Source organism: Coregonus lavaretus (assembly GCF_964263955.1).
Source record: "Coregonus lavaretus genome assembly, chromosome: 8".
NCBI lineage: Eukaryota > Metazoa > Chordata > Actinopteri > Salmoniformes > Salmonidae > Coregonus > Coregonus lavaretus.
This window is the reverse complement of record NC_139995.1, coordinates 43,991,245-44,003,480: the sequence shown is the minus strand read 5'-3', so window position 1 is coordinate 44,003,480 and position 12,236 is coordinate 43,991,245. Positions and strand designations below refer to the sequence as shown.

The 12,236-nt window shown below is 43.0% G+C and overlaps 1 protein-coding gene across 1 annotated transcript; it reads left to right on the top strand.

Annotated features, from left to right (window-relative positions):
* Positions 1–302: 302 nt before the first annotated feature.
* LOC311134253 (putative transmembrane reductase CYB561D1) lies at positions 303–7,591 on the top strand. Its single transcript, XM_084167878.1, has 3 exons — positions 303–1,145; positions 1,452–1,489; positions 6,212–7,591. Exons 1-3 carry the CDS (start codon positions 989–991, stop codon positions 6,710–6,712), a joined length of 696 nt encoding a protein of 231 aa, XP_084024004.1. The 5' UTR covers positions 303–988; the 3' UTR covers positions 6,713–7,591.
* Positions 7,592–12,236: the final 4,645 nt, after the last annotated feature.

Sequence of the window (12,236 nt, the reverse complement as noted above, 5' to 3'; positions counted from 1 at the left end):
GGCCACTCCCTTTTAAGAGCAATGAGTTAGAGGTTGTGTTTTTTAAAATGGTATAGACACATATTTACTAATGCTCGTTCATATTAACCGTTACGTTTTTTATACAAGTATTATAACGAGTGCGTCCAATTAGGACAATGCGCGCTCTTCCTGGTAGGATACCGGCTCGTGCTGCTGGAGATATCTCCCTGATCTGAGGTGATTTTTTTTGGTCTGACGTCGCAGTTTTTTCCCCATCCTCTCTAAAAGGTCGTCACTAGTTATCACAGTCATAAACCCCGCCCATTTCTACATTTGATCTTATTAAAATGTTATTTTAAACTTAACCTCAATGCAAACCTTAATCTCAAATGAAGACCAAAAACCTCATTTTAGTTTGTTTTCATTAATGATTTATTACGATATAGCCATTTTGACTTTGTGGCTGTTCTATCTAGTGGAAACCTGTAAAATGTCTCATCCACCAATTGGTCCTACCCAGGAAGTGGATTGAAGAACCCACCTGATCGACTTGAACCAGCAGTAGTACAGTATCATTGCAGGTGCCCAGGACTAAAAGTAGCTGCTAGACTTAAACTGTTTTATCTGCGGGATGTCCCGGAATGAAACCGGCCGGCTTGAAATTTGATTTTGTTTACGGAGGTGCGGAACAGGAAAACACTGCCGTTTTATAATCTCTTAAACGGGAGGCGATTTACTGTCGTGTTTCGACTAATCCGTTGGAGAGATTGCATGCCTATTGTTTCGCGACATCGTTTTCTTGTGTTGTTTTGGTCAACAGTTTGTTTGTGATACAATTTGAAACATTGTTGCAGCGCTAGAGTCCCCAGCGCGGTCACAGGTAGACTTGGCGCCAACAGTTCAAGAAGAATAACTGACCAGATTAATCTTCTACTGTTCGCCATGTATCTGCAACTGTACACAGACCACCGGTTTGTCATTGTACACTCAGCATGAATGCTCTCAGGTAGCCGGCCGCCGAGGGGAGATGCGGGCAGATGTGGAGTACAGCCCGGTTGGCGAGGGGCTGGGGATGAGCGAGTTCTGGCTCCATGTGTGGATGCGGAGGGTCGCCGTGATCGCTGCCCATGTCATTGCCTTGGGTCTCACTGTGCTGATTTCACTACTGTCCCGCCCTGGAACAAGTGAGTTCTCTTCTTAATGTTGTCTGTCACTACAACTACTGGCGTCATACAACAGTAATTTGTTGGCCTATTGACATGACATCCTAAACTTTATAAAGCACAAAACCTGCAGGCCTGGGGAACTGGTGGGTGCAAGGTTTTGTTCCAGACCAGCACCTCAAGTATTGCTCAAGTATCAATTATTAGAGTGTTACTCTGGTGCTGGGCTGGAGCATAAACCAGCAAACCATTGATCCCAAGGACTAGGGTTGATGACTGCAGTAGTAACCTACATTTTGACATTTAAACAATGCATCTGTGTTTCAGGTCTCTTTTCCTGGCATCCTGTTTGTATGTCTATCGCAGTAAGTGATCCTGATGACATAAACATGACAAACACTGGCAGTAGTGTGCCACTATACCAAAATACCAGCTACTTCTAGTCTTACGTAAGGTAATGTCACTGTGGGAGATTAAGCTCTACGACCATCTTATTTCCGCTGCGACATGTGTACGCTGCCATGCCTCTCCGACACGGAGAGCCTGCGGAGGAATTATACATCCACCTCTCTCTACTTCTCTCTCTCCTTCTTTCTCTCTTTTCTCTCCTCTTCTCTTTTTCCTATCCCCCTCTCTCTATCTGTCTCTTTAATAATGGATAGAACAGTGTGGAACAGAGGGGTGAAGTACACCCTTAGCCCTGGGCTGATGATGTTACCAGGAGATGTTCCATTGTAACTTGATAGTATTTGTTTACAAATACAATTTTATTTGTCACATGCGCCGAATACAACATGTGTAGACCTTACAGTGAAATGCCTACTTAGAAGCCCTTAACCAACAATGCAGTTTTAAGAAAAATAAGTGTTAAGTAAAAATGTTTTATAGATACATTTAAAAAAATTAAAGAGCAGCAGTAAAATAACAGTATCAAGGCTACATATATTTTTTTACATTTATAGTAATTTAGCAGACGCTCATATCCAGAGCGACTTAAAGTTAGTGAGTGCATACATTTTCATACTGGCCCGCCGTGGGAAACGAACCCACAACCCTGGCGTTGCTAGCGCCATGCTCTACCAACTGAGCTACAGGGGACATACAGGGGGTACCGGTACAGAGTCAATGTGCGGGGGCACAGGTTAGTCGAGGTAATTGAGGTAATATGTACATGAAGGTAGAGTTAAAGTGACAATGCATAGATAATAAACAGAGAGTAGCAGCAGCGTAAAAGGGGGATTAGCTGTTCAGGAGTCTTGTGGCTTGGGGGTAGAAGCTGTTAAGAAGCCTTTTGGACCTAGACTTGGCGCTCCGGTACCACTTGCTGTGCGGTAGCCGAGAGAACGGTCTATGACTAGGGTGGCTGGAGTCGTTGACAATTTTTAGGGCCTTCCTCTGACACCGGCTGGTAGCTTGGCCCCAGTGATGTACTGGGCCGTACGCACTACCCTCTGTAGTGCCTTGCGGTCAGAGGCCGAGCAGTTGCCATACCAGGCAGTGATGCAACCAGTCAGGATGCTCTCGATGGTGCAGCTGTAGAACCTTTTATTTACAAACATTGGAGTGAAACAAGCTTATATTTTGAGCACTATGGGGTACGACAGTTGAACTAAGCTCATGAGGCATTAATAAGTTATATTCTTACATTACATTTTAGTCATTTAGCAGACGCTCTTATCCACAGCGACTTACATTTAGTGAGTGCATACATTATTATTATTTTATTTTTTAACCCTGGAAGACTGACGGGGCGCTGTATTGAAGCCACGGAGCAGCCATCTTGGTACTCCTCCATTGTTAAAATAAATAAAAAAATATTTTGAAAGCTATAGAAATGCGTTTATTAATGTTTACATTTGTTTTTGACATGTTTATGCTATTATACACCTTATTGCATACTTTTAAATTAGCTAAACATAAAAAAGAAATATAACATTTTCCTTAAAGTACATTTTAGAGAGTACTAATAGTAACATTAGTACAAAAAAAATAATACTTGTTGCCTGGTTCACCAACTACTTCTCAGATAGAGTACAATGTGTCAAATCGGAGGGCCTGTTGTCTGGACCTCTGGCAGTCTCTATGGGGGTGCCACAGGGTTCAATTCTCGGGCCGACTCTATTCTCTGTGTATATCAATGATGTCGCTCTTGCTGCTGGTGACGCTCGGATCCACCTCTATGCAGACGACACCATTTTGTATACATCTGGCCCTTCATTGGACACTGTGTTAACAAACCTCCAAACGAACTTCAACGCCATACAGGTGTGGGCGGCAGGTAGCTTAGTGGTTAAGAGCGTTGTGCCAGTAACCGAAAGGTCGCTGGTTCTAATCCCCGAGCCGACTAGGTAAAAAATCTGTCTGTGCCCTTGAGCAAGGCACTTAACCCTAATTGCTCCTGTAAGTCGGAGCGTCTGCTAAATGACCTATTTATTTTATTTTATTTTATTTACAACACTCCTTCCGTAGCCTCCAACTGCTCTTAAACGCAAGTAAAACTAAATGCATGCTCTTCAACCGAACGCTGCTTGCACCTGCCCGCCCGACTAGAATCACTACTCTCGGCGGGTCTGACTTAGAGTATGTGGACAACTACAAATACCTAGGTGTCTGGATAGACTGTAAACTCTCCTTCCAGACTCACATTAAGCATCTCCAATCCAAAGTTAGATCTAGAATATGCTTCCTATTTCGCAACAAAGCCTCCTTCACTCATGCTGCCAAACATGCCCTCGTAAAACTGACTATCCTACCGATCCTTGACTTCGGTGATGTCAAATTGGATGTAGTCTATCACAGTGCCATCCGTTTTGTCACCAAAGCCCCATATACTACCCACCATTGTGACCTGTACGCTCTTGTTGGCTGGCCCTCACTGCATATTCGTTGCCAAACCCACTGGCTCCAGGTCATCTATAAATCACTGCTAGGCAAATCCCTGTCTTATCTTAGCTCACTGGTCACCATAGCAACACCCACCCATAGTCTGCGCTCCAGCAGGTATATCTCACTGGTCATCCCCAAAGCCAACACCTCCTTTGGCTGCCATTCCTTCCAGTTCTCTGCTGCCAATGACTGGAACGAACTGCAAAAATCTCTGAAGCTGGAGACTCTTATCTCCCTCACTAACCTTAAGTGTCAGTTGTCAGAGCAGCTTACCGATCACTGCACCTGTACACAGCCATTCTGAAACTACCTCATCCCCATATTGTTATTTATTTTACTCATTTGCACCCCAGTATCTCTATTTGCACATCATCTTTTGCACATCTATCATTCCAGTGTTAATACGAAATTGTAACTATTTTGCACTATGACCTATTTATTGCCTTACCTCCATAACTTACTACATTCGCACACACTGTATATATATTTTCTGTTGTATTTTTGACTTTATGTTTTGTTTACCCCATATGTAACTCTGTGTTGTTGTTTTTATCGCACTGCTTTGCTTTATCTTGGCCAGGTCGCAGTTGTAAATGAGAACTTATTCTCAACTGGCTTACGTGGTTAAATAAAGGTGAAATCAATAAATAAATAAAGAGTTAATTTGTGGAATTTAACTTAATGCGTTTGAGCCAATCAGTTGTGTTGTGACAAGGTAGGGGGGGTATACAGAAGATAGCCCTATTTGGTAAAAGACCAAGTCCATATTATGGCAACAACAGCTCAAATAAGCAAAGAGAAACAACAGTCCATCATTACTTTAAGACATGAAGGTCAGTCAATATGGAACATTTCAAGAATTTTGAAAGTTTCTTCAAGTGCAGTTGCAAAAACCATCAAGCGCTATGATGAAACTGGCTCTCATGAGGACCGCCACAGGAATGGAAGACCCAGAGTTACCTCTGCTGCAAGAGGATAAGTTCATTAGAGTTACCAGCCTCAGAAATTGCAGCCCAATTAAATGCTTCACAGAGTTTCAAGTAACAGACACATCTCAACATCAACTGTTCAGTGGAGACTGTGTGAATCAGGCCTTCAAGGTCGAATTGCTGTAAAAAGAAACCACTTCTAAAGGACACCAATAAGAAGAAGAGACTTGCTTGGGCCAAGAAACACCAGCAATGGACATTAGACCGGTGGAAATGTGTCCTTTGGTCTAGAGTCCAAATTTGAGATTTTTGGTTCCAACCGCTGTGGCTTTGTGAGACACTGTGTGGGTGAACGGATGATCTCTGCATGTGTATTTCCCACCGTAAAGCATTGAGGAGGAGGTGTTATGGTGTTGGGATGCTTTGCTGGTGACACTGTCTGTGGTTTATTTAGTATTCAAGGCACACTTAACCAGCATGGCTACCACAGCATTCTGCAGCGATATGCCATCCCATCTGGTTTGGACTTAGTGGGACTATCATTTGTTTTTCAACAGGACAATGACCCAACACACCTCCAGGCTGTGTAAAGGCTATTTTACCAAGAAGGAGAGTGATGGAGTGCTGCATCAGATGACCTGGCCTCCACAATCCCCCGACCTCAACCCAATTGTGATGGTTTGGGATTAGTCGGACCTCGGAGTGAAGGAAAAGACTGTTGGATCAGCATTCCAAGTGAAGATGGTTGAGAGAATGCCAAGCGTGTGCAAAGCTGTCATCAAGGCAATGGGTGGCTATTTGAAGAATCTCAAATATAAAATGTATTTTGATTTGTTTAACACTTTTTTTGGTTACTACATGATTCCATATGTGTTATTTCATAGTTTTGATGTTTTCACTACTATTCTACAATGTAGAAAATAGTAAAAAATAAAGAAAAACCTTGGAATGAGTAGGTGTGTCCAAACTTTTGACTGGTGCTGTACGTAACAACACTGTCCATTGTCTCTCGGTGTTAAAGCCTCTGTCTGTGCGTTATCCAGTCGTCCTCTGTCTCTTAGTGGCTTATTCTTAGCATGAACTCCTGACCCTACAGAGATGCACAACAAATGTCTCCCTCTCTCTCCCTCCCTTTCACACATACATAAACAGCTTGAGGTAACATCAGAGTGAAAAAATTCAAAGTTTAAGGGTGATTTAATCTCTCATCCTCTCCTTCAATTCTTAACCCTCTGATTATCCTTTGATTGTCTTCCCCCTCTCTTCTCTCAGTACCTCCTGTGCCTGACCGAGGGGATCCTCCTCTTCTCTCCCGATGGGACTCCATTCTGCTTCAAGGCCCAGAAGGGTAAAGCCCGTCTGCACTGGTTCATCCAGGCCCTGGTCCTATTGGCTGCAGCTACCGGCATGGGCTTCATGGTGGCCAGCAAGAACGTGTCAGAGTGCCCCCACCTGGCCACCTGGCACAGCCTGTTGGGTGTTGGCACCCTGGCTGCCACTGCCCTCCAGGCCGCCTGCGGCATCTGCCTCCTCTTCCCCAAGCTGCTCAAGCTGTCCCCGCCGCGGCTCAAGCTCTACCACGCCACCTGTGGCCTGGTGGTGTACCTGCTGGCGACTGTGACCGTGGTGTCAGCCATGTTTTCGGACTGGTTCCAGGCCACGGTGAAGGGGGTGGTGTGGTACGGCTTCCTGCTGCTGCCCCTGTTCCCAGCCCTGGTGGTCATGAACCAGATCACTAACGCCTACCTGCCACGCAAGAAGATCACCACCTGAGATAGGATGTAGACTCGCACATACAGTAGAGAACAGTACATACAGTAGCCAATAGACACAGACATACATACTAGGTGTCTTAAAAGATAGACACAGTCAGACATACAGGTAACTGCCAAAATATAGGAAAAACCAACATAAAGTGTCTTTATGTTTTGTATGATTACATTTATTTTTTTAAACAATATAGATATATATGGTCCTCTGTAGCTCAATTGGTAGAGCATGGCGCTTGTAGCGCCAGGGTAGTGGGTTCGATCCCCGGGACCACCCATACGTAAAAATGTATGCACACATGACTGTAAGTCGCTTTGGATAAAAGCGTCAGCTAAATGGCATATTATTATTTTTTTTTATATACAGACGAAAGAAAACAGACGCACACAAACATCAACGACATCACACCTGCCCAGACCCACACGTTCCCACCGCATCTATCTCCACCGCATCTATCTCCAGTGATATAGAACGTGTGAACATGCAGGCTGAGCAAACGTTTAACAGAGAACACACAAGAAACATAAAGCAAGTACTTCTTTGTACTTTGAGGCACTGTGCCTTTTTAGGGCTTATAAACTCCAACTCGTCTCCTAATGTACCAAAAGACTGTGGATTATGTCATTGTAAAGACATTGGAGAAAGCCTGCCACTTAAAGCTGCAATATGTAACTTTAATAAATGTACAGAAATGTGAGTTATAGATCTATCGTTTTCATTGAAAGCAAGTCTAAGAAGCAGTAGAATGTTCTATGTGCTCTATTTCTATGCTTCCCGTATTTAAGTTTAGTTTTTGCTTCTTTTACTTTCAGCTGTTTGAAGCTGGTGTACAAAACTGAAAATACAATATGTTTGGTTATGGAAAATATATTTAACAGCGGTTTAGATGGTACAGTTATTCTCTACACTATACTTGCTTGTTTTGTTACATAAACTGAAATTAGGCAAACTATTCGAATTTTAGCAACCAGGAAATGGCGGAGCGATTTCTACATAGTGCATCTTTAAATACTGTGGTCAGTTTATAATACCTTGTGAATTAAATTAAACTATAGTGGCTGGTGGGGCTCTACTTGGGGAGTGTGGGTCCACCGAAAGACCGAAGTGATATGAGTGAAGAGGCACCACACATACTTCAGGGAAGTGTCTGATGTCCTCCCAGCTCCCCCCTCCTGATCCCTCAGATAGAGCCCATCTCCACTCTCACCTATAACCATACATTGACATACTCATCCATTCTCATTCATTCACATACAACCTATACCCTATGCATCCACACACCCATTCTCTCCGCCCTCCTACACATAATCATATTCACCCTCCCCACACACACATTTATATGCACACACATCCATGGAACAGTTATTGACACACATGCTATATTTCCCCCTTTGAATTGTCTTATCAGTGTCCATGTAGCCGTTGGGATCAGCTACTTCTATTGGTACTTAATAGAGAAGAACAGTTACTTGGGGAAGGTGGAGTATAGATTGTATGGGGGGGGGGGGGGCAACACGGACTTTCAACTCCCTCCAAAGATTTTCTATGGGGTTGAGATCTGGAGACTGGCTATGCCACTCCAGGACCTTGAAATGCTTCTTACGAAGCCACTCCTTCGTTGCCCGAGCGATGTGTTTGGGATCATTGTCATGCTGAAAGACCCAGCCACGTTTCATCTTCAATGCCCTTGCTGATGGAAGGAGGTTTTCACTCAAAATCTCACGATACATGGCCCCATTCATTCTTTCCTTTACACGGATCAGTCATCCTGGTCCCTTTGCAGGAAAACAGCCCCAAAGCATGATGTTTCCACCCCCATGCTTCACAGTAGGTATGGTGTTCTTTGGATGCAACTCAGCATTCTTTGTCCTCCAAACACGACGAGTTGAGTTTTTACCAAAAAGTTCTATTTTGGTTTCATCTGACCATATGACATTCTCCCAATCCTCTTCTGGATCATCCAAATGCACTCTAGCAAACTTCAGACGGGCCTGGACATGTACTGGCTTAAGCAGGGGGACACGTCTGGCACTGCAGGATTTGAGTCCCTGGCGGCATAGTGTGTTACTGATGGTAGGCTTTGTTACTTTGGTCCCAGCTCTCTGCAGGTCATTCACTAGGTCCCCCTGTGTGGTTCTGGGATTTTTCCTCACCGTTCTTTTGATCATTTTGACCCCATGGGGTGAGATCTTGCGTGGAGCCCCAGATCGAGGGAGATTATCAGTGGTCTTGAATGTCTTCCATTTCCTAATAATTGCTCCCACAGTTGATTTCTTCAAACCAAGCTGCTTACCTATTGCAGATCCAGTCTTCCCAGCCTGGTGCAGGTCTACAATTTTGTTTCTGGTGTCCTTTGACAGCTCTTTGGTCTTGGCCATAGTGGAGTTTGGAGTGTGACTGTTTGAGGTTGTGGACAGGTGTCTTTTATACTGATAACAAGTTCAAACAGGTGCCATTAATACAGGTAATGAGTGGAGGACAGAGGAGCCTCTTAAAGAAGAAGTTATAGGTCTGTGAGAGCCAGAAATCTTGCTTGTTTGTAGGTGACCAAATACTTATTTTCCACCATAATTTGCAAATAAATTCATTAAAAATCCTACAATGTGATTTTCTGGAGAAAAAAAATCTCAATTTGTCTGTCATAGTTGACATGTACCTATGATGAAAATTACAGGCCTCTCTCATCTTTTTAAGTGCGAGAACTTGCACAATTGGTGGCTGACTAAATACTTTTTTCCCCCACTGTAACTGAAGTCGTCTCCTTTGCTTCATCTTTTTCTCCAGACGCTACTGCACATTTTATCCAGCGAACAATGTCTATGAGACACTATATACTGTATCTGGATGGTTGAAGGGAATACAGTACCTACTTTACTACTGTGTATCAACCTGAATGTGTGGTTGTGAGCAGAGCTGCTATGTGGATGTGTATTTTACCAACTATTTTTATCAGGGGTCGGCAACTAGATTGAGCCGCTGAATGTTTTTTGTCGGAGCAAATTGTCGGGGGGGCGGAACATAATTATGATAATTTGAACACTGCAAATTGACCAAAAAGAGATTGTATTTGAAAATAACAATCATTTCATACCTCGATTACATTGAGACACGATCACATATCTTTCTTTTTTTTGTGGGAATACATGGGAACAGATTTCCTAAATTAAACTAATTTTTAGCTGAATTCCTGGTGATATTAGTATTTTTTTTAACCTAAAACTAAAATACCCCCCACAAAAAAATCGGGCCGGTTTTGGCTTGCGGTTTGCTTTATATGTTCTATTTATGATTTTTCTGTGTGTTGTCAGTCAGCTTATGTTACTGAACATTAGCCTCAGTGACACGTTTCAAAAGTTGCATGTCTGTTTTTTTAACCCATGTATGTTTAACCCGTGCTGGTTGTCTTGTCCGAGTCAATGGGAAAAGTGTGTGTGGCTTGTGGCAGTTTCATTGACACTGGAAGCTATTAGCTTTTTCCAAGTGAGGAGGTGTCTCTTTGTTTGAAACCCCTGGCGCACAAAGGCCTATTGGATGTACCAGCACGATGCCTAAACTTCTCCCAGTCTTATTCAGTAGGTAGAAACATGTAACAAACCGTCAAAATACAATGATCAATTTACCTTTATCTATTTAAAGAAATGGTGACCAAATACCAGCATGTTGTTGGTCCATTTGGACCATTTCTATACTTGATAAAGTGTAAATAAGTAAAACTACACACGAAAAGGGAATAATATAGTATAAGAGACCATAATCAAACAAAATGTTAAGGAGTTGCCTGTTTTTTATTCATCAGGTCTTCACATCTTCCCTGCAGTGGCAGGAGTAAGGGAGATGGTTCTTAATTTTGTATTCAGCGACCACCGAGACCTCTGTGTGTATTCCCTGCTATGCTATATAATGTAGGTCCCTCAAACTCAACTCTGGACCTCGAAGCCAGTTCCACTGAGTTTTTTATTTAAATTGTTCCCCTGTAATCAGGGACTGATTTAGACATGAGAAAATCAGGTGGGCACAATTAATTATCAGGTAGAACAGAAGACCAGCAGGCTCCAGATCTCATATGGTAAGAGTTGAATACCACTGATGTAGGTCAAAGTTCGCAAGCAGTAGCTAAAGTTATTTGGTGTAGGGCTAATAAAATGGCATTTGGTACCCGTGTTGTGAAACCCAGTTCCTTGATGAACTACTAAAATCTCTTCTCCGCTTGACTTGCCTGCAAAACCAATGCAACTCCCTTTTTAAATTCTGCTTCTGTCCTCATTTTAACTAACACAAGGCTTGTTGCGTATACTGACTAGGAGTGTGGCTGAATTGAGTTTCTAAGGTGGTCTTTCAGTTTGACTATATGCTCTAATAGTTATATGGTATGAGTCTGTCATGTTTGAGTTGAGGGGACCAGGAGAATTGACACACTGTATGTATACTTGCAGAATATATTTATTTTCCAAATGTAACAAGTTCACAGTACAATTTCTTCAATGTTTGAAATGAGCACCTGGTGAATGTAGGTAGGCTGTTCTACTCAGGGCTATGACCTTCAAACTCTGCTTATTAGCGTAGGAAGAAGTGATCTGTGTTTGAGGGCAACATCGACCTCAAGTGTGTTCATTGAATAAGCTGAGTATTTATTCATGATCAGTAATCTGGGGTCGTTTTAAGGAGGCACATACATCAATACCTCCTCACAATAAGCCTCGTATGTACACTGCGCTATGATTCTGTGTAGGGAACCATTCACGTAAGCTCGCGGCCATTGACAGAACTCCAAGGTTGCTGTGAACCTGCTGATGTGTTGTCTCAATAAAAACCTTCAATCCCATTATTTGTTTGAGGAATAATTCTACTGTAGGTAACAATTATTTGGGATAAAGATTTTGGATTCTGGAATGTATAGTGTTTAAATAAAACTGTCATACGGTGCTGGATTTCACAGATTGATCAAACAACTGTGTACAACACTCATAGCAAACCTTCACACCCCAGTTCTAAAGGAAATAAATACAGAAAGATTCATACACAGCTCTACATAGGGCAATAATAACACAGTGACTGATTATTAATAAAAAGACTATCCTGAGGGTTCAATGGTTACGATTTGTCGCTTAGTGTATAAGTGTACACACCTTCATCTCAATATTTACAGCTCTTACAGGATACAAAGCCAGTGGCATTGCCAGTGTCACTTGGTGTAGAACAAGTTTGTTTCATTCATTCCAAGCTGCCACTATTGCTAGGACAGTTCCTCTTTCTCCAGGAAGTAGAGACCAGGGGTCAGAGGTAACTGGTCATCTCCACATATAAAGGTGACGGTTCCGTTCAGCAGGTCCTCCATGTTGACCACCATCACCTCCATGCTTGTGTAACAGTGTTGCTTCCGTCCCTCTCCTCGCCCCTACCTGGGCTTGAACCAGGGACCCTCTGCACACATCGACAACAGTCACCCTCGAAGCACCGTTACCTGTCGCTCCACAAAAGCCGCGGCCCTTGCAGAGCTAGGGAAACAACTACTTCAAGGTCTCAGAGC